General features: G+C 38.8%; 1 protein-coding gene across 1 annotated transcript in view; it reads left to right on the top strand.

The window, feature by feature from the left end:
• GPATCH1 (G-patch domain containing 1) overlaps nt 1-25,195 on the top strand; it is a 25,318-nt gene extending 123 nt beyond the window's left edge. The window contains exons 2-20 of the mRNA XM_025216818.1: nt 1,376-1,521; nt 2,036-2,121; nt 2,389-2,549; nt 2,874-2,971; nt 3,136-3,191; nt 3,664-3,906; nt 4,820-4,967; nt 8,844-8,923; nt 10,138-10,342; nt 11,227-11,514; nt 13,687-13,868; nt 14,168-14,295; nt 14,636-14,772; nt 15,130-15,296; nt 18,094-18,304; nt 19,351-19,458; nt 21,093-21,217; nt 22,365-22,513; nt 23,911-25,195. Of these exons, the coding sequence (XP_025072603.1) occupies nt 1,376-1,521; nt 2,036-2,121; nt 2,389-2,549; nt 2,874-2,971; nt 3,136-3,191; nt 3,664-3,906; nt 4,820-4,967; nt 8,844-8,923; nt 10,138-10,342; nt 11,227-11,514; nt 13,687-13,868; nt 14,168-14,295; nt 14,636-14,772; nt 15,130-15,296; nt 18,094-18,304; nt 19,351-19,458; nt 21,093-21,217; nt 22,365-22,513; nt 23,911-23,941 (2,749 nt within the window). The 3' untranslated portion in view covers nt 23,942-25,195. The remainder of the gene's footprint in view (nt 1-1,375; nt 1,522-2,035; nt 2,122-2,388; nt 2,550-2,873; nt 2,972-3,135; nt 3,192-3,663; nt 3,907-4,819; nt 4,968-8,843; nt 8,924-10,137; nt 10,343-11,226; nt 11,515-13,686; nt 13,869-14,167; nt 14,296-14,635; nt 14,773-15,129; nt 15,297-18,093; nt 18,305-19,350; nt 19,459-21,092; nt 21,218-22,364; nt 22,514-23,910) is intronic.
• The last annotated feature ends 1,343 nt before the right edge of the window (nt 25,196-26,538 follow it).

The raw sequence follows: 26,538 nt of genomic DNA on the forward strand, positions 1-26,538 counted from the left end.
GCGGGCCGGCGGCTGGGTCGGCCCGCCCCGCCCCCGCCAGGCTTCGCTGTTAATCCTTAAGCGGGGGGGGGGAGGCCCAGGTGGGACGGAGCGCGGCGGGGGACACGTTTCCTCAAACGCGCTCTACTGCGCTGCTGCCTTGCCGTCACCTCCCCGGCGGGGGAGGCCTCTCAGCCAGGGGCCGGGGCCTGCGGCCTTGTCACTGCCCGTCCCTGCTCTGTCGCCCCCCCTCGCTCTTACCCGAGTTGTCACGGCCTGAGTGGAGAAACCACTGGGATTTCCTTGCTTAAAATGTGGTGTTGTCACTGATAAGCCCCGTGTGCCCAGCTTAATGTGAGCAGGCACCTGCCTCTGCGCAGAGACACGACCTGTCTCCTAGGGCCTGCTCTGATTGCAGATGCAGAGCTGACCTCGATTCCTTATCGCTGCAGCACCCCCGGGCTATTGGCAGTGCCAGGATCATTTATTAGCCCCCAGCGTCCTGGTTACATTCAGACCTGGGTCACTCGTCCTTGAGCAAAGCAATGTAGTTCAGGTAGAAAGCAGGGTAGATCCACACCTTCGAGACTAACCAGAGGGAGTGTGTGCGTGCACAAAAGCTTCTGCCATATCTATATCTCCATTGTCAATAGAGATACAACACAAACTTTCACACACATACGCACATCTATATAGGTATAGCACAAGCTTTTGTGGGCCAAAGCTTACTTCATCAGATGCTGATCGTAGTACATCATCGCAGCATGCGATAAGGTGAGCTTCAGCCCATGAAAGCTTGTGTTTGTTTATATATGTGTGTGTATGTGTATATACACATGCACTTGTGTTTGTTTGTATACATATGTGTATATGTACGTGTACATATTTTGGTTTATCCATAAGGTGTAAATCTATCTTGCTCTCTTTCATACATCTTGTTTTCCAAAGTTTCCTACAACTTCAGGTTGATACAATTATTAGTCAACTTAACACTTTTTTATCTTTAGAACATTGTATGTGGTCCTCAGAGCACCCTGTCTGAAGCAGGTGGATAGGTATTATTCTGTCAAGTTTCAGGCTAGGACATTCATGAGGCAGATAGGATTTAATTTATTTAAGGCCACAGAAGAAGTCATTGACGAAATTGAGATTAGAATAGGTAATCTGTACTGGTTTTCTGTGCCCTTACTCTTTTTTTTTCTTCTCTTGCTGTAATTTCCCATTTTCAATAGTTTTGGCAGTGCACAGCACTACTATGCAAACTTCAGTCCTTGTCATGTCAGAGGTATCTCCTATTTAAACCAGTTCTTGGTCACAGGGAGAAAACAGTTGTTGAGAGGAATGGGAGTTTTATATTTTATTCAGGTTAATTAACTTTCCCATTGTTATTTCTTTTTCTAATTGAAGGTGAACATATTAAGAAGCCAGTTCCTCTTCAAGAGCAGACTGTTAGAGATGAAAAGGGGCGATACAAACGTTTTCATGGAGCTTTTACTGGTGGCTTCTCTGCTGGCTACTTCAACACCGTTGGTTCAAAAGAAGGTAAGATATTACTGGGCACATCTACACGAGACGTTAAATGTTCAGTAGCCCAATAATACTGCACAGTAACATGTCATGGCAGAAACAGTGCCAATATGCTAATGTGCAGCAGCATCACTAAAAAATGTGTGCACTGGCGCTACTGCGCTGTAACAAGTGCTGAACTTAATGTGCAGTAACTATGGTGCATTAATGAACGTGTAGACATGCCCACTGTGTCTGAAACTAGTTCCTTCTATGGAAGATTTTCAGCCTTGCTCTATTTTCAGAACATACAAACACTATTTTTTTTTCTGAAAATAAATGTAAACTGGTGTTACCTAACTTTTCTTTACTGTTGTCACCTGCAAATGGTAATACCACTCTGGTAAAGTAACCTTGAGCCTTTTACCCTCTGAATGCTTTGCCTGTAAGTGCAGAAATATTTTGTTGATGTAGCTTTACATGTAATCTTTCCTTGTTGCTTTCAAAGTTTATTATCATATGTGTGCTTAATTATTTGTTTCCTTTAAAGGATGGGCACCTTCAACTTTTTTATCCTCACGTCAGAAGAGAGCAGACAAAACAGCCTTTGGACCAGAAGATTTTATGGATGAAGAAGTAAGTTTAAAAAAATAACATACATTTCTTAGAACTGGGACTGGATGAATCTGGGATTTCCAAAAGTGTTTAAAGAAATTAAATGCTCAGCTTCCATTAAAAGTCAGTAGGAGTTGAACGCCTATCTCCTTTTAAACATCTTTTAAAACATAAAACACAGAGGCCTTACTTTTTCTTTTCAGTATGAATTAACAAAGGTGACTTTCACAAAGAAAAAACTATTTCCTATTAGAAATTTTCCATGATGTGGTTTTTTTTCTTCTTCAGGATCTTAGTGAATTTGGGATAGCACCTAAAGAAATTACGACAACAGATGACTTCGCTTCCAAAACCAAAGACAGAATAAAAGAGAAAGCTAGACAGATTGCAGGGGTAGCTGAACCCATCCCAGGAGCAAGTGTGCTGGATGATTTAATAGCACCTGCAAGGTGAGTAGATTAAAAAAATGCAATTCTGTATTGGCAAGGAAACATATCTGACTGCTACACTTAGTGTGACTTATTATATTATACATGTAATATAATATTCAAAGAGATCCACCTGGCTTGTTTTTGACGTGCAAATTTGTACTGCATATCATTTGTAGTTCTGTATGCAAGCTACATGGGCAAAAGATAATACTTGGAGAATTGTGTTTACAGAAAACTGTGCTATGAAAACCTGATCCATACTGTTATAAGTTTATCTTTTTTCCACTGTGAATATTTAAAAAAATCATCAGTATAAATTTTTGCTTTTACATTTTCTTGTAGAATAACAATTGGTGTTGAATTGTTGCGAAAAATGGGATGGAAAGAAGGACAAGGAGTTGGACCTCGAGTCAAGAGAAAGCCAAACAAGCAACAACCTGGTACGTTCAGTTAATTTTAACAATTTGAAAAACAGAAAATTGTACTCTCCTCTGTGTATTAAGATTATCTTTGTAACAACTTTTCATTTGCTCTAGTGTTTGTTTAACTGAGGCATAATTAATAAAGAATTATAGTGTAATATGGTGCTGTTGTGTTTTTACAGATCCTACAGTAAAAATATATGGCTGTGCATTACCACCTGGAGCGTCTGGATCTGAGGTATTGTGTAGGCAAAAGTTCTTGCTACTGGTATTTATATTTTTAAAAAAATTACTTGTACACTTGTAAGTAATATTTTTAGTAAAATGAGAGAAGGGTAGTTAGCCTGAAGTTAGGCACATGTCAGGGAAGGCTGGTACCTTAAAGACTAACTCATCAGAAAGGCATATGCTTTCAAAGGCTACAGCCTACTTCATGGACAGAATATTTCTAAATTGCTTAAGACTCCTTAACATAAACCTAATATACTTCTTTCACTAATTTGGCATCAGATGTTTAGGGAACTCTGAAAGTTTTCCAAATGTAGCATCGTCTTAAGTAAATTTTATCATGGAACAAATATTTGTAGTGCTGTATGGTTTTAAGGCAGACAAGGTTCCTTGGGTGAATTTGATATCTTTTATTAGACCAACCCAAATAGTATGGTTTTAAAGTACTTGTGTTTTGTAATGGACTTTTAATTTTCTAAAAGGGTGAAGAGGATGACTATCAGCCAGAGAATGTGACATTTGCACCCAGAGATGTAATGCCTGTTCAGTTGACTTTGAAAGAGAATGTTCATGGACTTGGTTACAAGGGTCTGGACCCTACCCTGGCCTTATTTGGGGTTTCAGGAGAACACATTAATCTTCTTGATGATGACTTTGAGAAGTCAAATAATCTGCTTGGTGATGTGAGGAATCGTAAAGGAAGAAAACTGGGTATCTCAGGCCAGGTAAAAGTGTTGCAGTGTTGTTGTATGTACTATTTTGCAGCATTGTTTAAAATAATTTTTCTCTCCCATACAAAAATAAAACAAAAGTTTTATTTTTGTAAGTATATTGAAAATGCAATTACCATTAATAACCATGTTTGTGCTAGTCTGTTTTCTCCTTTCTCAGACTCAGAGCACTGCGTAAACATAAATGAAACTTTGAAATGACTTTGAGAGGCAAGATGATAATTATAGTGGATTTAAAATGAGGCAACTGAAGTACAGGATGGGAAAGTGATTTAACTAGGCAAGTAAAAAAGCCAAGTTAAATTCAAGATTCAGATATAGTTGGATTTTTTTTGGTTGAAGGAGATAACTATCAGGTTTTTTGCATTATTACAATAGTTATTTTGTGTAGGAAAGGGAAATTAAAATATTTTTACACCCTTACCTTTTCTTCATTGTTGGTATTCAGGAAGTTACAGGAGAACCCCCAAGGGCCAAACCTGGTACTTCCTAGTGTGTCCTTGGGCTAGACTTTTACTCAAAACAATTGAAATTTGTGCCGTAAATGGAGATAATTGTATTGTTACAGTGCTATTCTATGTTACTCCACTCAGACTTTAGGTTGTATTGGTTAGTTTTAGAAAGCTTATCTTGCTGCTTACAAGAAACGGGGTCAAACATACCTCTAACTCAAGTGTCGCCAGTCCCTCACTGTTTGGGCAACGGGAGAACATGTTTGCTTTTAGACTGTAGGTCTCCATTTTGGCAATAGTGTAAGCCACTGAGCTGGTCTCAAGAGTGTAGTTTAATTTCAACCAGAGAGTATGCCTGCCTAGATGTGTGCTGTTGCATGACTTTTTAAAGACAGAGCAGTTCATTTGAAGTTCTCAGATTCTAATGATTTTAAACCGGAAATCTTGTTTTTAAGGCTTTTGGCGTAGGAGCTTTAGAAGACGATGATGATGATATCTATGCTACTGAAAAATTGTCCAAATATGATACCGTTCTAAAAGACGAGGAACCTGGAGATGGACTGTATGGCTGGACTGCACCAAACCAATATAAAAACAAGAAAAGTAAGAATAAAGAGAATCCGAATTAAGTTTAACTCTGTAGGAATGAATATGATAATACTCATCTCTACTTCCCAAGTCTGATAAGGATTGTTATTTTCTAGCCCTGCAATCTGATCACTTTATCTAACCTCTTCCTTTACTAGAAGTTCAAAAATATATTTTACAGTAAAAGCTCCGTTGACCGGCACCTTACAAGCCGGCATGCTCTATTAACTGGCATGCTGGCTTGTAATGTAAAGTAAAACCAGAAGTGCCCACCGTGGTACTTCCAGTTCTTTCGAGCCCCCACGGCCCGGGGCAAAGCAGGCTGCGCCGGGCCCACGGGAGTGTCGGCAATGCTGTGGGAGGGGGCAGCGATGCCCTGGATGCGGTGAGAGAAGTGGCGATCCGAACAGTCAAGGACGCCTGTTCGGGCCACTCAATTAACCAGCATATTTTGTTATCCAGTATCCCCCGTTCCCAGGGGATGCCAGATAACAGAGCTTTTACTGTAAATGAAAACCTCAGTTCAGTTAGAAAATGTGTTTTCAGATAAATATGCTACAGCAGGAGAAGTACTAAATGAAAAACACCTTCACAATGAAAATGCAGAAAAACATTGCTCATTTCAAAGTTGTATGACATATGTCAATAATAAGTATTACGTGCCAAAATTTTGCCAAAAGAACACAAAGGTTGCAAAATCGTGTTAGGAAACACTAGAATTTAGATTGCCTCTGCAACCTTATTTCAGTTGCCTTGCATGTATGCATTATGATAAAATCTTTAATAATATAATCACATACTTAATGTTGTGCATTAAAGAACTCCGCTGTAGGATAGTACTTGTAAATACAAGTAGTAACCTGTGGCGGAGTTGATTAGTTTCCTGTGGCTTAATAGAGCTGCATGTGTGGACATTGAGACTTTACTGCAAAGCTGATTAGGCAGCTCCACAGTAAACATCTTGTGTAGATGTGCCCAGTATGTAGTGTGAACAGAGATCTTTTAGAAGCTTTGAAGTTGGCCCTAACCACTAGCATGCCAAAATTCAAGCCCCTGCTCTGAAGCATGAGGTGACAGAACTTCTCAACCAAATGATTATGAGATTTAAAAAAAAAAAAAAGAAGGGCTAGACTTAGTTTTTCTGTGTTCTCATTTTTGGAAACAGGTCTTTTAGCCACTTTCTTTCAAACACATTCATCCTGGGTTGGGCATTTGGCATAGAGAATTTTATCCAGAACGGTTTACGTTTAGCAAACCTAAACTCTTGTTTTTAATGAAAGTGTCAACTTTTAACTGCTTATAAAAACTAAAATGTGAAACTACATAAATGTACAGCTAAAAATTGCCACCAAAGGTGGTTGCTATAAGAGAGTAATAATGAATGGGACTCTTATGATGGCATCCATTCATCAGCAAGTGATGGTGGATATTGCAGTTATTCTTTTGACTGGTGGCGCATTTTCTCTTGTGGCTATAAAGACTGATGTTAAATTTGCAGATCCTGCCACAGTGGTCACAGGTGTACATGGTATTAGGGGCTACTGTACTGATAGGCTGTTTCCTTCAGTCATATTTCTGTTGCAATTTGAGTGACCATTTCTTGTTATGATGTTGGACTCTATGATAGAGAAGGGAGTGCCACTTTGTTCTGTCTCCTAAGACCTCCCAAAGATTTGGGTTGATTCCAAAGCCTTTATATGCTGCTTGCAGACATCTTTGAAGTACAGTTTTGGGTTCCCTACTCTCCCCACCTGCGATTTGCCCATACAGGATGTCATTTGGGATATGCCCATCTTCCAACCTGTGAAGATGGCCAAGTCGGCATAGGTGCTGCTGTTCGAGTAGTGTAGCAATGGTTGGCTTTGGCGATGGCCTCTGTGTTGGTAATTCTTCCTGCCACTTCATGTTAAGGATGCACTGTAAACAGCACAGGTAGAAGCTGTTCAGCTTCTTTTCTTGATATACGTATGTTGACCATGTCTCATTGCTATACATAAAGACACTGAGGACGCAGACTTTGTACACAAGCAATTTAGTTTCGATTGTGAGTTTTGTTCTAGACCAGGGGTCAGCAGTGTTTTTGGGCAGAGTGCCAAGAACACCCACAAACTTGACTTGTAAGATGTTGGTGTAGCTAGGGCCCAATCCTTATTGTGGCAGCACTGTTCTGACCCCTTCCCCACCATCTACCCGAGGTGTATGTGCCGTGCAAGATGCCTTTGTATGCCACACTCTGGTACCCGTGCCAGGAGTTGCTTACTCCTGTTCTAGACTTGTTTGGAGAGCTTGCTGAAAGTGGTAGCTGGCTTTTCAATGTGCATATTTAGCTCTTCATCCAGTAATAGGTTGTCACTCACTGTGGATCCAACATACCAGAACTTGTTCACTGCCTCAAGAAGTGTGTTGTCAAAACTGATAGATGGTGACTTTTGTCTTGGCCTTTAGATATGATGGATTGTAGAGTTTGCCATCTGATCTTGTGTGAAGGTATATGCCTTCCTTCAAGCCATCAAAAGTGTAGTGCAGCTACATAGAGAAGATCCCGAAGAGTGTGGGTGCCAGAACACAACCCTGCTTCACTCCACTCTTCATCTCAAACCTGTCAGAGGTTGATCCATCAAACTGAACTGTGGCTTGCATGTTTTCATGGAAGGAGTGCACCATGCAGAGTAATCTTGAGGGGCATCTAGTCTTTACCAGGACCTTGAACAAACCTGCTCTGCTGATGGGGTCGAAGGCTTTTATCAGGTCAACACGTACTACATACAGTGGCTTATTTTGTTCTCTTTATTTTCCTTGCAGTTGGCATAAGGAGCATATATCCACTTATCTCCCTGCTCTGAATCCACACTGTGATTCTGGGTAGATGTGATCAGCAAGTTTTTGCAAGCATTTCAAGATGACTCTGGCAAAAAAGCCTTGCCTGTGATGCTGAGAAAAGAGATGTCCCTATAGTTGTAGCAGTTACCCTTGTCTCCCTTTTTCTTGTAGAGAGTGATGATGTTAGCATCACACGTGTCCTGGGGTACTTGACCTTCCTTCCAGCAGTACACTAGGAGTTGATAAAGATGTGGTAGCAGGCTAGCCTTCCTGTACTTGAGAACCTCAGCTGAGATGCCATCCTCCCCTGGTGCTTTTTTGCTTGCTAGAGAGTCTATGGCCTTGCTAAATTGTTGGGCTGTAAGCTGCTGGTTCTTTGTCTAGCTGTGCCAGTACACTTAGAGTTGGAAGTTGATCTAGTGCCTCTTCTGAAATGTCTGTTTCATGGGAGTAAAGCTCTAGCTCTTATACAGGAGGGCTAATATCTGTAGGGGAAGGTGGTCCTTTAGCGCACACATACATATGCTCTAGAGGTGGGGCGGGGTAGAGGGGCGCTTTAACTAGAGCGGCTCCAAGAGCCGCTTTAATTAAGATGCCATAGTGTCTTGTGTATTAGTGTTCAAAATGGCAGCGGGGGTGCTTGAACTAAAGCTTATTCGACAAGCTTTAGTTTAAGTGCCCCTGCCACCACTTTGAAGTGCGGGAATGCTGATGCACGAGATGCGGGAGGCTGCTGGAGCATGGTAATTACAACATGCCAGCAGACTCCGTTAATCGATTAATCGCATTTGTTCTGACACATTGTAATTGCAGCATGTCGAAGCAGTTTCCCAGCGTGTCTACAGGCACTCGTAGTGTTTGGTGTTTGCTGCTCTTGGAGTTGCCCAAAAACCCCGCCTAGACACAAACAGAACCTGAGAGCTGTTTAGAAATGCCGAATTTAAACAAAAAACCAGGACACTGTTCTCTGAAACAGCATCCTTTAATCCTAGTATCTTTTGACATTTTCATTAAAAAAGTCTTATGATGTTGGCTTTGAAAATGCTGAGTAACATTATCCTCATTTAATAGGATTAGAAGCTGAAGTAAAATATATTGGCAAAATTCTGGATGGCTTTTCTTTAGCATCTAAGTCGGCAGCTCCAAGCAAGGTAAGTAAACCAGGTTTTGTTTTTTGGGGTTTTCTTAGATAGATTAGCTAATCTAATCTTTTCTCTATTGCATGTTCAAATGCAATTAATAGTCTTGTCCACGTCAATAGTAATTATATGGCATATGCAACAAAAATGCAAAGAATTCCAATGTAGTACCAAAGAGGGATACAAAGTTTAACAGCAAGTCCTCTTGTTATTACTGTATCCTAATGCCTTCCAATATATTGTAATAGGAATAGGCAAGCAGCAAAACCCCCCAGAACAACCAGGACTAAAGTTTTTTCAGACTGTTAATGTGAACCTGAAATTTGTCCAGTCACTGGACTTGGTAGATGTTTTTCAACTTGCTCCCTGAGCCTGACAGCTATTTTTACAGTTGGGTTGATTTAACCTAAAGGAACAGTTTACATATTCTATGTCTTTCAAACATAGCATCATGTTTTCTCAGTAGTCAAGACACCTTTTTCCCCCCCCTTCTCCTCCTCCCCCCACAATCAACTTATTCTGCCAGTAACAAATTAATTTAGTGCTTAAACCCTGCTTTTGGGACTTCATTTTAAATGCAAGCTATATTGATATAAGTGTAGAATGGGCTAGTTCAGGCGTAAAGAATGTAATATTTTTCCTAAAGAACAGAGGACAAGAAAAATCTCCTGAATATAGTTTTGCAGTTGGAGGTATCTTCTTATTCAAGGATATTACTATGGGAGAGAGAAAAATAGGGTTTAAGTGGAGCAACTGAAGGTGTTTGAGAAGCCACAAGATACCTATTGCATTTTTAAATATATCAAAATGCACATGATTAAAGAAGGTGAAATAGCTATTATGCAATATTCAAAATATTTTTCTTGAATTAAAGTTGAAAGCTGCACATGCTCGCTAACTTCTTACAACTCCTGTTAATCTTTAAGGTGTTACCCTGCCATGACTTCTACCTGATTTCAGACTAACATGGCTGACTACCTCTCTTAACTCCTGTTAATTTTTGATTTGGTGTAATTTTTATACGTTGACAATTCAGTAACTATTTTTTCCAAATTTAAACATGTTTGTATATTACAATACAATTGATTTATTGACTCAGATTAACTGATACTGTACAGTTAATACTGTACATGTATAAAACTGATACTCTACATCTTTCCTTTCTATTGTTAAATTATATAAGATAAACTGACAGTGGTCAGTATGTTTTCTATTTGTTCTGGAAGACTTATCCACCACCTGACCTGCCAAGGGGTTACAGACCAGTCCATTACTTTCGACCTGTGATAACAGCTAGCAGTGAAAACTCCCCCTTACTGAAGGCATTGGTGGAATCTACTGGAAAGCTTGAGAGTGATACAGCACAGCAAAGCAGGCATACGCTGAATGCATCTCAGAGGAGGGACTTGTTAGGAGAAACTGCTCTAAAAGGTACATATGTGATGATACAATTCCTGTTTCATCACAGTAATTTTAGATTTTCTTACCTCTGACTAGACTGTAAGTTTGAATATACTTCGTATGGTCTTGAACATGTATTTTAATTAAAAATGAAATTAAAGACACAGATTGTATTAACCAAAATACCTTTCACAATCTGGCAGATTTAACTCCCAAATATAATTTATTGTGCATGTGCTCAAGATGCAACTCGTGTGTGTGTGTGTGTGTAACACACACACACACTAGCCAATTGTCCATCAAGAATGACAGGGGGTGGAGGGGCTGGGATGGAGTGCCGCCACCTAACACCCCATGCTGCCACTGTTCTGCCTCTTACAGGGAGTGGGGTGGGAGCGCTTGCCTTGGCTCCCCCACGCCCTGTCCGATCCTTGGCGTGGCTTCGGAATAATGGCAGCACTCCCCCATGCTTGGAGCACTCTGGCTGTTTCTGTCAGCCAATCAGAGTGCAAATAAAGCATTACAGACAGACTGACAGGCTTAAGCTTTTGTAATATTAGATTATTTTTTAATTTTCTTTTTACAGTTTAATGTGAATATATATAATATACAAAGTAAAACTTTGCAGTAAAGGTTACTTTTCAAGTAAGCCACTTCCTGTATTTAAAAGGTCATTTAAAACATCCCTTTGAGATTTTCTGCATAATATAAGCATATAATATTAACGATTAGACCACAGATTTTTCACTGATTATTTGTGTTTTCTGTGAATGTCTATACAAAAATCCTCTACATATGAATGGTTTTGTTTAGACAGGGAATAATACCAATGTGTAGTATATTTTTATTCATGATGGTAGAGTTTCAAATACTTCTCCTTTCCATTTATTTTCCATTGCTCTTTCTTTGTTCAGGTCCAGCTCCTTCTGTTTTAGAGTATCTGTCAGAGAAAGACAGAGAGAGAATCAGAGAAGCAAAACAAGCATCTGAACAACAACTGAAAACAAAACCATTGCCTCAGCAGTCCATACATAGTAGATTTCAGTCAGCTTGCCAAGAAAGCGCTCATCAGAAATGGCAAATGGCATTGGGGGAGCCGTTAGCAACTGCTGGCTCTAGTGACTTCAAACCATTTGCAAAAAATCCAGAAAAACAGAAGCGCTATGAAAACTATGTAGAGAGCCTTAAAAAAGGACAAAAAGGTAACTAACAAATGGTCATGACCTTTCTGCACAATTTTTTGTGGGGAATAACTATTTCTAAAATTTTCAACTGTTAGGGCCCTAACAAACAAATTCTGCTTACTGAATGCCATGGCACTTTCCTTTTGTCTACTTTACAAATTGGTGTATGTGAAATTCCATCTGTGGGACAGCTACAAATTTAGGTGCTTGAAGAGCCTTGCTGATATGCATCGGAGTTTCTCTTATCGTATCCTAATGTAGTTCACAACTTCATAGGCCATACAATGCTCTTACAGTCTTTTAAATTACATCCCTCTTTTAATTACATTAGCTTTGTCCTAACTGTTTTTTAATACTAATCTTTCTTTTGTAATCAGACCTTGTTGTTCTGAGCACAAAGGGATCAAATTCCACAGGAGTGTTGCATTAGCCTTTTGTTGGAATATGTTTTGTTCCTTACAACCACAGAGAATTCTCAGTTACAAAAATTTCTTGATTATTTTCAAGGATTTCTTTTTCTTCTGTGATGTTCAGGCAATTAATGACATCTTCCCTCCTACTGTGCAAGTGTATCAGGAAAACGGAGCAGTTGTATTTGGCTTTAGCAGTTAATCTCCATGTCTCTGGACCTCAACATCTGTGAAGTTTTCCAGGAAACTCAGCTAAACAGCCAACATATTTGGGTTCTCTTGCTTCCCTTTTACAGTCTTGATTTCAACCCTGTATGGTTATCTGTATTCATTCATTGAGCTGGTACTTTAATCAAATTGGCTTCCATTGGTGGGGTCCTGGAGAGTAAGAGGCAGATTCCAACAAAGCAGAAAGAAACCAAACAAATGGTAGATGCCGATAGTGTGGTGCACTGTTTTTCTAGTTCAGTGGTTCTCAACCTTTTCAGTTGGGTCACCCTCCCTAACTTTTCTGAATGTGGTGGTACCTTTGGTTGAGAACCAAAGTTGTGCTTGACTTATCTCAGTTCTTCTTAATTTGGTGATGTTGCCTCCAGATGAAGTTGCCTCGTGTGTGGTATGTACAGCCAGACTGGGAAGCATGTGCATATGATCCTCTTGCATTATGCTTCTCTGATGATAACCCTAAAGTGGGCAGGAGGGGAAGCTCAGCTGCAGACCTTTCTGGTCCAACCCCATATATAGTGTCTTATGGAGAGAGGTGTCTGGGACAGGTGGAACTGTCCCATGTGCCTCTGTTTCTGGGAGGAGTGTGGTTGTGGGGGCTGGACTGGGAAGAGCTGTAGTCCAAGCCAGCTGTCATGCCTGCTTTAGGATTATTGCATTTCTCTTGTATTGTGTGCTGCAGCCCTGTGTGTGGGGCAGTTTTACCTGAATGCCATTGCTGCAGCACCTGCATTACAGTACCATGGGGTGCTGCAATACCTCAACTAAGAACCAATTTTCTAGTTTAATTATCTTGTTGGGATAAATGGATCTGTCTTTTAATCTTTAGTTTATCTACTCGGAGCATGGCTATTACTTTGTAAAATAGAACTCTCCTCTTAAATACATTATTGGTAGAATAAGATGAAAATGTAGGAAATCTTAAAATAACTTCAAAGGTCAAGAACCTCACATTGGAAAATCATCTGGCTTTTTGATTGGCTTGTCTTTCCTCTAGAAGCAAATGGGAGCCAAAATATGTTCCTTGTAAACACTGTGGAACCAGGGAAAGAAACAGTTTACCTTAAGAGTTTTTCTGTATTTATTACTGTACATATTTTAGGGATCAAAATGTCAATTTGAGAACCCAAATGGAAATCTAAACCTTCTAACAGATTTGTAGATTGTTTTCAGGATTTTTCTTTTTCTTTTTTTCTTTTCTTTTTTATTTTTTTTGGAGTTTGCCATGTGTTTTAAGGGGCAAGAAAAAAACATCAATAGTACAGAGATTAATTAGGTAAATAGAATGCGAATATTATCGTTTTGGACAATCATTCCTCGTCTCTGCGGAGAATGGAATTAACCAGGGACTACTCGCGCTTCCCAAGTTCATAGCATTTTTAATACTCAAGTACACATTCATTGGACACTTACAGAGATGGGATTAGATTAGATATTAATCTAACTTTTGGAATCGTTTGAAAGAATCACAAAATGAATTAAACACACACAAAATTTATTGTATTTTAAAGTAATTCTAAAGGGCTGCTAAGCATTTCTCTTTCTTAACTTGTAGTAGATACTCTGGTGAGTTGTTTAGACCCAAGCATGACAGAATGGGAGCAAGGAAGGGAGCAGGAAGAATTCTTTCGTGCAGCAATGTTCTACAAATCCTCCAACTCAACCCTGTCATCTAGGTTTACCCGAGCCAAGTATGAAGATGACACTGAAAAAGTAGAAGTTCCTCGAGACCAAGAGGTATGTGCTATTTATGACTTGCAGTAATCCTGAGTCATTTAACACTGCCAGGAACATACGGTTTCTTTAAAGCATCTTTTGTAGGATAAACAATGTAAATACTCTTCTGTTGCCCTGCATTTCTTTTGGTATTTAGAAACAAAATATTGTATATAAAGTAATGTTCTGATAACAGTAGTTAAGCATTTATTTTTTGGGCGTGTTTTTATCTTGCTAGAATTACAGCATACCAACAGCAATAGCAAGCACTTCAAGAAGCTCATATTCCTCTAGAAAATAAAAATATCTAATTTTTACAGAATGATATTGATGACAAAGAATCTGCTGTGAAAATGAAGATGTTTGGCAAGCTCACAAGAGATAAGTTTGAGTGGCATCCTGAGAAGCTGCTGTGTAAAAGATTTAATGTTCCTGATCCCTATTCTGAGTAAGATGATAAATCAAAGATCTTAATACTTTCAAAATACTATTTTTTTTAATTACTTCATAATTTTTGAGGGAAATGTTGGATTGACATTTCTGGAGACTATATTCCTTTCTTTGTTCTCAGATTAGATGCTGCAAAGCATTCTTTTTAACTAAACTAGAAGGACTCCTCTGGGGACAGGCCTATTAGGGAGAATTATTTTAAATTGTTTTAAATAATCCCAACAGACAGGGTAACATGTATGTGCTCTATTTGTTCTGTGGATAATTGGAGATTCCAGAGTTGTCTGTTGATCCATTCATTACAATAATGACTAACAAACCGTTTAATTTTCCTCCAGTTCATCTATTGTTGGGTTACCCAAAGTGAAGCGTGACAAGTATTCTATATTCAATTTCTTAACTCTACCGGAGACCGCTACAACAACTGTAACTCAAACAACAAATGAAAAAATGCAACAGACTACCAATCCTAACAGTAAGTGAGATATTTTATTCCTATAACTCTAATACTTAATAATATAAATACTGACATTTTCATTGTGGACTATCCATACCAAGATTAATTTCCAATAAACAAAGAAAAAATATTTTCAAAAGCTTCCTAATTTAGATGTAACCATAGGGCCAGATCAATGACTTGAGTTGGGATTGTATTTAATTTAAATCATCTGGATATAAAGGTTAATATAGATATTTTTGTTTTTAACTTAAAAAAAATATAAGTGGTAATGAGGGAGCAAGTACTATGAAATGATTAAACAGACCACAAAATGAAGCAGTATTTTTAATATGGAACTAACCTGGATGCTGGTAAACTTCTTCTATATTTTAGAGCCAAAGAAACCATCAAGATGGGATGTATCTGACAAAGAGAAAAAGAAAAAGGATTCCATCAGTGAGTTTATTAGTCTTGCTAGATCAAAAGTTGATGTTCAGCAGCAACAAGAACCAGCAACAGAGAAAGACAAAAGCAGAACAAATGAAGCTCTTCCTAATAAGGTAGCAAATTTTCACAAAGTTTGACATTTTCAGTTATGTTTATATTTATCCTTCTTGTTGTTGACATCTTTTCCTATAGCTGTGCTTTATGTTCTGAAGTACCCTTCATTTTGAGAGCCAATGATATTAAAATAGTAGTGCCACACAAGCAACATGGAGAAGAAGGATGATGGGTCTATATTTGGGTGCAACTATATGGAAGTGCATATAGTACATTCCTTTGTATTTTACCTACATAGTACCTCCTTGGGACTCCACATGTTTCAGGCGCTACAAATACACAGACCTCGTTTCATAACAGCATTGTATATACACAAATACACACCAGTTCCTGGGGCTGTAACAGACTTACTCAGGTTCATGTTTTCTGAGCTTAAGCGCTGATGGGCCAGGGATAGTGGCATGCAAAGTCCTGCTCAACATTGTTCATGTAGCATCATGTTATCAAGAAGGGAAAGTCAGAAAACAAAGTCAAGGAACCAGGCTTTTCTGGATGACATCCTGTGGATCTTGGAATTCTAGGAATCCATTTTCTGGTCATGGATAAATAGAAGGTGAACTGCACTTTCCCTCTGACCAGCAGGAAATTGGGGAAAGTACAGTTGCATAGTTCCCCCTAGAACAATGAAAAAGAAACTCTAAGTTTCCATTCCCTTATGGGAGAAGCAAATTTGAGATTATTAGAGATTCTGGGAAATTGACTTGAAAGTACAGAGTGTTGAAACTTCGCATTTTTTACTTTCTCTTTGCTCTAGATAAATGATTATTTCAGTATCTGTGATTCTCAGCTGTGGTCCATGGACTGCCAATTTGTAAAGATGAGGCTAATTTCTAGATGACTGAAAACATAACACATTTCATGAAAGATATATAGGTGCCACAATATAGGCTTCCGTCCCATCCAGGAGAGCACGTAACTGCAGATGCTCCCTCTGTCTAAAGAAGGGTGTTTGTACCTTAAAGCTTGCAAAGAAGATTTTTTCTGGCTATTCCAGTTGGTCTAATAAAAGATATCAGATTTACCCAAAGAACTTTGTCTACCTAGTTGCCACAAAGACTCTTAATTGAATAATGAGTTGGAGGGTAGTCTTGATAACTGGAAATAAGAGAAGAAGTGGTACAAGTTGTGAGGGTTTGGTAATCTTTGTCCTATATGGGAAAAATTCAAAGCTCATGTTGAGATAAATGTTGTTGAAGTAATTCATTTTGTTTTATTGAAAAGGCAAACAGAGTAATCTGATCAATGTGAAATTTTGCTTGAATGTGGTCTAAATATTAATTAGGAAATTAATTTGAACTCTGTAGCTATTGTTTGATAAATTGCTGCTATATTCAGTAACTTTGTGGAGACCTTCTGTAGATAACCCCTAGAGCTTCCCATGTTTGTATCAAACTACCCTTTTATTTGAGTTATACAAAATCAGACATTCCAATGGAAGCCGTTTGAAAAGTTGACCCTGTTAGTGAAATAGCTTCAGTAGTGAAAAGTTACTGTTTTTGGTTTAGTTATTTTGTTTTCTTTAGCTAAAATGGATTAACAAATATCAAATAAAATCTTAGTTTATGCACTTACGTTACACCTTGTTAGACCTAGCCCAAATTTTTATGGGTGAGCACCATTTGGGGAATCTATGCAAGTCCCTCTGCTCCATGCCAGCAATGACCTTGGAGCAAACTAGAAGAGAGGTGGAGAGGCCATATAGATTTTTCTATGTTGAATTGTTATGAAGACTACATTGACTCAACACACTTTGGTGCAGGAGGAAGTGTAGAATTTGCACTTACCTGAATTGTGGTTTATTACTCGTATACAAGTGGCATGTCTATGTGAGATGGTTACTGTGGAGTAGACTAATTAGCTCTGCAGTAAACATCTTGGCATCTACACATGCAAGGCTATTAGGCTGGAGTAAACTAATAAACTCCACAGCAGGGTAGTACCTGTAAATGCAAATACTACCCTGCTGTGTAGTTTTTCACCCTGCAGCACCACATGTAGACACTGATGTGGCTGGCTGAGAGCGCTTCAGCATAGGGGCTGCCTGCTGGCTAGCCCTGCACTGGAGTACACAAATGCCCCAGCCCTTCCATAGTATATTGAGTGGGGTCAGAGCAGCCCCAGGCTGGTAAACTGACCCCTGGGCCCTCTGCAAGCCTGGGCTGCGCCGACCCAGCTTAGCATATTGTGGTCCCAGGCGCATGTGTAAGCACAGCGATTTATGTCCCAGAACTTATTGCATTGTATTAATACGCACATGTGGATGCGCCCAAGGACAGCAAGTATAGTGTGGAATAGTGGCTGTAAAACCTATGATGCCAGCAGGTGGGGCTGAATGAGTCCAGCAGGTGGGGTTGAATTCCATCTGGTTTCCCCGCTGAGTTCCATGGATAGAATTTGCTTTTACTCTGCTTTGAACGGGGAAAGAGGCGCATTCTGAAGAGGGTTTTTTCTTTCACTTAAGTTCACCACAAGCAATTACACTTACATTTTATTTTCAAGTCAGACTCTATTAGTATTTCACTTTATTGCAAGTGATCTGTTCAAACTATATAGAAAAGCATACCTTATATTGTTTGTTTTTTATTGGAAAGGAGTTTAACTCTGGGTTTTAAAATGTTGGGTCAAGAGTTTTTGAGTTTATGGACTTCAGTTTCATAGTGAAATTTGATGGTTCTAATATCCTAATAAAGCTTCTGTTAAAGATGTTGAAATCATTTGTTTAATTTAATAGAGATGGACTTTTTTTTTCCCCCCTCCTGAGTGCTTAAATCCTTTCATTATGGTACTGTTATGCAGGTAGTTAATGAAAGTGTGGATCAGAAAGAAGAAGAAGAAAGCAGACCATCCATGGATTTATTTAAAGCTGTCTTTGCCAGTTCCTCAGATGAAAAATCATCCTCTTCTGAGGAAGAAAGTGATGAAGAAGAGCATCAAACAGCTGCTGCAGGGCCAGCCTCAGAAAGTACTAAGTGTGCTGATCCACCAGATAACTCGTCTGCTGTACAAGGTGGTACTTAATAGTTTGCTTCAGAATTATGAAATTCATTAAGTAACATTCATGCATGAACCTCTAGTAATTTTATTTAGACATTAATAAAATTTGGTCTGGTTGAAGTATGATTTTCTTCAATTTTAAATTGACTGGCATAATCCCACCAGTGTGCAGGGAGTCAGTCCAAGATAAATCTGTGCTGAATCATGCCTTATCCGTATAGACATTACCTACTTTACCATAGGCCCTGCATAGTTTTTAGAGAGACATTATCAAAGACCTCTGTTTCCTAAACAGAGTGATAGATGACCACATTTCCCTTATTTCTCTGTAAGGAATGTCAGCATCAGTGACTGAATTAAGGTGCAAAATAAATGGTACAGTATAACTATTTAGTGATGGAACTTTGACAGGATTGAAAATAAGTAGAAGTTGAATTTATTTGAAAAATATATTCACTTAATATAATGGCAAAATATATTTTGCCCTGTTGTTTAAAAATACATCTCTTGCTATTTTTTATTACTGGTCCATACATATAGCACCAAAAACAAATGGAGGTGAAGGAGAAAGTAATGTTCTCCCTTGCTAATGAGTAAAAATGGATAGTGGAATATTGTAGTGAGTTTTTTTTCCTGTTTTTAAGGTTGACATTGACAGAATTTATTACAGTATATTGAGTAGCTTACCATGAAGTAGCTTGAAGTTTAGTAACGGCTTGTTTGTTGTTCTGGACATGTTGGGATGCTGTATTTCAGCAATTTTTACTGACGTCTGTTTACTTGCTGATTTGAAAAATGTGTTAATATGCACTAGGTCTCAGCCATTAGTGTCAACAATCTAATTAGTACAAATGAAATGACAAATTGCTAACTAAAAAGTTGTACCCCATAAACTTTAATTAGTTTTAGTTCCATACAAAAAAGACTGATTCATTTTTTTTTTTTAAGTGTAAATTTCCTGCACGGACAAGTACAAAGTTATCATTTAGGATCTGACCAGGCATAGATGTAATTTAGCACTGGAATTTTGGAATTAAGGTAGATTTGTTATTTTCTTAGACCATGCAGTGGTTACACCTGAGCCAGATCTTCCTATGCCATCTGCTTTAAAGGAGAAGCTAGATGAAAGGGAATTTGGCCCGAGATTGCCTCCAGTTTTCTCTTCTGGTGAGTACTGAAGACCTTGAACATGTAAATTCTGTATGCTGAAAACATTTACAAGATATATTTTATTTAAGTTTTTAAAGCTGTATTTCCAAGTACAGATTGCATCTTCATTTAGGTGTTGTACAGACAGATACAACTGAATGTTACAGGGTTGAAACCTGTTTTTTAAGCCTTAGTCCATACTGGCAGAATGTTTTGTTTGGGGGTTTTTTTGGACATTCATGGTGTGGGCTTGTGTGTGCTGATATCTGTGAAAAGGCTTGAGCTTGCATAGTTCTTGTTGTGAACTGGTGGAGAGTAAAGTAATGTAAAATAATGGTGGTAGTAAAATAATGGCTGTGACCTTTCATTCAGAATTCATATTTAACCTAACTATAATTTTACTTGTAAATTGCTATAAACATAGTGGCTGCTTACAGATATGAAAAAACAAACAAACAAACCAGTGTGATGGGTGTCACACCCCTTGACAGGTGCCCCGCCCCCTGGTCACCATCTTGGGACCAATGTCACAATGTCTTGGGACCAATGTCCCAGGGCCAGCACCGGTGGGGCCCAGAGTGGGGCACAGGCTGGCAGGGGTTTGTGGAACTGGGCTGGGCTGCACCAGCAGGGAGTGGGGAGCTGGCCCCGCTCCATAGAGCCTCTGTCAGCTGGGACCTCGTGCTCCTGCCACCCTGCTCTGCGCCCCACTGGCACTGGCCCCGGGACACCGGTGTGGGCCCTGTGCTCCCACTGGCTCCCCGCCCGCTCACTCCCAGTGCCCCCAAGTCCCATGGTACAGGCGGGGAGCAGCGCACAGCCCCAACACCCTGCTTGCCAGCAGGGAAGAAGCTGGTGCTGAGCGTGGGGAAAAGTGGCCCCTCGCCTGCCCTATGGCCGGCGCTCCCTGCTGCAGGCTTTTGCAGCCTGCTTGGGGCTGCCTGTACCTGCTCTGGGCAGCCCCGCATGGGCTGCAAACACCTGCAGTGCGGGGCGCCGGCCATGGGGGGCAGGGCCAGGCAGGCCCCACTGTTGTTGGAGCCTGCCAGGCTTCCCCTGGGTCCTACAGAGAAATATTAATTTTCTGTATTTTTTTAGGGGCCCCGCAGGCCGAATAGAATGGCCTTGTGGGTTGTATTTTGCCCATCCCTGATTTCAGCAATAGCTGATTCAATCAATTATTACATTTTAGCTATATGATCAGCTATTAGATTTTAGCTATTATTTTTCAATCATCTATTAGATGAAAGTGCCAAAAAGCCCTGCTGAAGCATGTGAGCTATACAAATGCCAGGGAGCTGGATCAAACTGGTGCAATTCCTCTCCTGGTAAAATGCTGGGGGGGCGGGTTGTTGTTTGTTTTTTCCCCATCTCTGTCAGCATCCAGTGTGTAGCTGTTATTTTCAACTTGTCTTTTTATACCTTTTTAGATTTTTGTGATTATGGTGGTGTATGCCTCTGTTCTTACCTGTTTAAATATGGAATAGATAAGAGACTATTTAAATCTCCCTTAAGAGTGTGGTAGTTAATCTGTAAACTCTGCACACAAGTTGTAGGTATTCTTGTGGCACATGATTTTAGTTAACATCTAGGTTGTTCTTGTCTTTTGCTGGGTAACGTACTTCGTTCTTTACATTTGATTTTCGCTTTAGATACTGTACAACAGCATGAGCCAGTACAGCTAACAAGTTTTTCTGAAGTGAATCAAAAAGAAAAACGTAAAAAGAACAAAGAAAAACACAAGACCAAGAGAGAGCACAAGCACAAAAAGGAGAAGGTGATCAATATTTTTAGTTCTTTGAACTGGTTTTCTCAGTTGAGCAAAACAAAATTCTATAATTTATGCTGAGGTGGGATTTTGGAGCACTCCTAGATGCCTTTTTGAAATCTCTAGCTTCAAACACAAAACATTTTGTTATCGGGGTGCTTCTCTCCCTTTAGAAGTTTAGGCATCATAGGCCTAAGTGTATTGTATGCTACAGAGATATGTGCTGAAGACTTTGAGATACAATATAATAATTAAAATAATCCACGATTTGAAGATAGACAAGGAATAATCAAGTTTCCCTTTCTTACTGAGGGAGGAGGAGGGAGAAAAGGGATTCTGCTTTCGAAGTAGCTGTTTGTTTTATGGAAACTGGGCATGACATCTCATTTAATAGTATCATGATCAAAGCAGTGTTAAAATAAAAAATGTTTTGATTTTTTTTTCCACATTTGCAGTATTTTACTCAGTGATTTAATGCACATTTAGAACTTTTTTCTTGCTTGCTGTTGTGTTGATTGTTATATATTTGCTGTGAAGTACTGGTTGAAAGATGAAGTTTTAAAAGTCAAAGCAAAAATAGCATTGGTATCCATCATTGGATTAACTTGCTGCAGATAGTGGCCAAAGGGGAAAATGTACATCTATGAAAATTAGTCACTCCAAATTAGCATATGAGAGGTCAACCAAGGGAAGCACCTTGGAAATTGGGGTAACAAAAGCCAATGTGGTAGGATTTTAAATAGTGTTCTTGCTTTTTTTTCTAGTGCTTGTCTTTGTTCTTTTTCAGGATGTTGATGTTATTTAATTTGCTTTCAAATTTGTTTCTGTACTCCTATTTAGATTAATAAGAAATAAATCTTCACTTTGTGTGCAGTCTGCTGAATCTGCAGAATTATGCTTCTTAATCTATTTATTTTGTTGTATTTGGTCTTTGCCTTCCAGAGAACTTGTGCTTGTATTGTTTAAAGTTTGCACAGGTGAAGATGTGCAAGAACCAGTATTTCGTGTGTTTCACTTAAATTTGGGATTACTTTCTGAAGTTACTGGAATAGCTTTCTTGAAAATGCAGTTGCTCTTTTTGCACTTCCATTTTAATTTGTCCCATTTTGTTAAGAAATATATGACTAACAGGGTCTCAATTCTTCTTTTTTAACAGAAAAAGAAACATAAGAAGCACAGACACAAAGGAAAACACAAGAATAAAAAATCAGAGAAAAACAGTAGCTCTGACACTGCTGAAAGCAGTGACAGCCTTAGTGATGCAGAGATGAATGTGGATTTATCACCCCACGAACTTCTAAGGAGGTAATAGATAACTTACTGAAACTCTTGCAAATCCAGCAACAACGCTAGGTAGAATCCTTACCTGATGTAAATAGATGTGGCTTCACTGAAGGCAGTAGAATTTACATCAGTTTGTACTACATGTGAATTAGGCACTGTGTGTTTGTGTAGAATATGGCTCAAGTTTGGCTAATCAGGTCAGTAAAGATAAATTATGTTTCGTTTCAGGATCTAGATGTGCCTGATAAAAACTAATTTTCAGGTAAAGTGCTCTAGGGAAAAGGGTTCTTGAACAGATAACTAGTTTCTTCTGAGTTAAAGAAGGTCATTTTGGACGAGATGATTTTTATATCCTTGTCCTATAAACGGAGTAGAAATTGAGCAGCTGAGCCTATTGCTAGCATGTTTTTTCAGAGGATGCAATCAAGATTAACAGCCTCAAAACCTATCTCTCCCTGGTGCCCAGTAGAATATGTTCTCAGTATCTGAGTCTGCTGCTGCAATCTTGCTGAAATCCTGTCTACTCAACTGAATAACTGCAATCCAGTGCATCCAGTTTGTCAGAGGTGGTCAGTGTTATACCCCTCTTCTTGCTAGTTCTGTTCTTGTGACCTGGCAAGTTACCAAAACTTCAGAGAAAATCATGCTTCAATAGAAGATTTTTGTAAGTTGGTATCTGCTGGTTCAAATATGAAACAACTACACAGACAGTGAGAACTTCTCGTATCATTTGCATGCCTGTTCAGCAAAACCAAAATTTAAATTGGTTGTCTAACTTTAGACATCTCTGCTCTCAAATATTTTTATACACTATAGGCTTTGAATACAGTAGTACCAGTAGCATAGAAATTAAGCCATAAAATACAGTTCTAAAACAACTCAAAATGGAAGTTGGTCTTGAACTGAATGTACTGTACTTCAGAGATTTGCTCAGTGGAGGTAATCCATCTGACCAAAGAACATGTTGTACAGAGTACCACCTTCACCCTCCATTGGTATAGGGAGCTCACTGTGGTATAGGTCCTTATTTGGAACAAAGGGATACAAATAGAAACTGGAATTCTCTTCCTTTCTTTTGCTCACCTTCCCTCCCAAAATATATTAGGAACATGTGAAAGCTTTATTAATTTGTTAGTATTTTAAATGAGAAAATGTATTTATTTTTTAAAAGTATTTTAAATGTTATTTTCTAAATAAGCAGCTAAAATTTGCTGCTGTGTCTGATTTTTTTGCACTAGAACTTGGGCTTCCTTGGGCAAACTGACATTTTGTAGGCCCTCAGATTTGCCTACAAATCTTGCATCTTTATTACAATTTTTGCATCTTTTGTTTAAATTTGATGTTTGAGAAACTCTGTAACTCTGTAATACATTTTCTGATTTTTTCTTTATAACTAATCAAAATGGTCTTTCTTTCAGGCTGAAAGACCTGCCAATAACGAAGAGGTAGTTTGCTGAAGTTGCTGTATGACTTGATCTCCTCCATGATGGTAGATCAAATATGTATATGTAGTGTATAGTTTGATGCACTGTAAATATTGTATTTATGTTGAATTGGTTTGAAAGCATAAATTTATACCTGTTTGTGTGATGCTTTGCAGTTTTAATCCATATAAATTATGGAATGCTGGAAAGACCCTTAGATTTTTTTGTGACTGCATTATCAACAGGAATAATGAAGTGTCTACATTTTAATTAAATGGGACTTAAGATATTTTAATAAACTGTGCATTACAAACGGTGTTTCTGGTACTTTAATCATTGTCTCAAAGTTCCAATTACCTACTGCAAACATAAACATAACTGACTTCTGAAGGAAGTGAAACTAGAAAGTGAGGTAGGCAGAATTTATAGAGAGAAATATACTCCATTCTCTATCCATATTGCAGATACTCAGAATGCAACATTTCCTATCACTTAGATATTGTATTCCTCAGCTTTTCAAAAATTGTCCATGTGTTTTAGAATTTTGTGTAGTAGATCATAATATGATTTCTTAAGTAAATAAATGACCTGTCATTCTGCATGATACACATTTTAAAATAGGATTATAGTACTGGATTGTCCAACATATGGCCTGCGGGCCAGATTTGGCCCACAGTCTCTCTAATCTGGACTGTTGGGCTATCAGAGGGCACTGAAAGTTGGGCCTTTGCCTCCATTGGGCATGGCCATCAGCAAACAGCTTGGCTTGCTGCCACCAGATCCCACACTCCTGCTGCCCCTGCCCCATCTGTACCCTGCACTGCCTCTGCTTCCATTGGACTCTGCACTACCTCTGCTTGTGCTGCTGCTGGACCCTGCACATCTGCTGCAACTGTGGGAGTCCATGCTCCCACCACAGTGGCCACTGCAGAAGCCCTCATGCCCTAGGTTAGATCCAGCCCACAAGGATCCCTGTGGTTCAGATCTGGCCTAGGGCCCCAGGGGTGCTTGACAAGCAAGGGTGTAGAGTATGCAACCACGGTATTTCTACAATATTCTACATTTTTTGTTTTATTTAACAAGATGACAATGTTGAAAACCCCAAAATGTCTTGGGAAACAATGATCTTCTCTTTACAAGTTTATATCTTTCCTTGCTGCGTACAGTAGCACTTAAATTTCAACTTTCTTTAATGTGTTAAAGTACAAAGAAGACTGAACTCGTAGGGTTGTTTATGATACAAACTATGAAATAATGCTAAGATATGTGATTGAATTCCATGAATAAAGCATTTTTTTAAAGCAGATCATACAAAATGAACATTCTTGCATTATTTTACTGTATTAGGAGACTAAAATAATATTCTCTATTTGCAATTGCAATTAAAAGAAAAAAATCCAATCTCAAGGTAGTATATTTTGTGGATAGTTAAAAGTAAAATAAATTTTTAGGATTCAGGCCACTTAAAGTGCTGTGGTCTGATGTTGATACTTAGGCTGTCATTTAACTTTAGAAATCAAAAAGGCACTTTAAAGATTTAAAGGGGGGGGATAAGGAGTACATGTGAATTAGAATTCTATCTACATTACAAGAATGGTAGAATGAAGAAGCAGCAGAATAAAAACCTTAATTTTAAAGCAACGCAAAACCCAATTAGTTAAGCACGTTAAAATTAAAGTGTTCTTGCTAGAATGCTAATACAGTGTTTAAAAAGTCATTGCAGCCATAAATCTCGTACAACTTCCTTTATATCCCACTGCTTATTAAAGGGTTGCCAGCAGTATAAAAATCACTGCTTCTGATTTTTTAAAAATCTACTAGTGACACCAATATTTTTTCAGCGAGATACAAATTGGAAGGATTAGACTGAAAATATTTTCTGTATTTTCAGTTTACGGTACCTTAGACAACATTTAGGAGCCATTTTCTCTGATTAGTCAGTTTTCCTGATTTTTGTTTGTGTGGCTCTTCATACAACAGTGGAAGAGGATTTTAAAAGAGAAAAGTTTTAGAATACAAAAACTCATAGAAACATTCAAGTAAGGTGTAGGCAGACAAGGTTCTTTGGATAAATCTGACATCCTTTATTAGACCAACTCAAATAGTTGGAAAAATTCTTCTTTGCAAACTTTCAGGTACAATTGAGGTGGTAATAGAATTTTTAACTTTTTTTTTTTTTGCTAGATGTATAATTGATTATATCCATTTAAATTCTTACCAAACCAGCTATTACACTTGTTAGCAGCTAGTTTGTAAATTAAGCAGGTCATTTTCAACGCTCCAAGAACAGACTAAGGAGTCTCAAACCTTTCTTCTCCCATGATCTGCTGATCAACTACAGGTTCCTGCCCTCAGTCCAGTCCTACACCTTATTGTTTATATTGTATTAAGTATAAGAAATACTCCAGGGCAAGGAGATAGGATGCTGGAAAGTGAAAGGAGCTAATAAAAAAGTAGTTAAATGCTCCTCTTCCCTCATGTCTGGAAAAGCATCACTTAAAGATGTCAGGCAGCAGGCAGTCTAGGTCAGGGGTGGGCAATTATTTGGACTGGAGGGCCACTTATGTTCAGTGAGCTATTGCAAGTGGGGAGCGGGGAGATGCAAGTAGTCCTATCTGGCCC

The sequence above is a fragment of the Alligator sinensis genome, unplaced genomic scaffold (genome assembly GCF_000455745.1).
Source record: "Alligator sinensis unplaced genomic scaffold, ASM45574v1 scaffold170_1, whole genome shotgun sequence".
NCBI lineage: Eukaryota > Metazoa > Chordata > Crocodylia > Alligatoridae > Alligator > Alligator sinensis.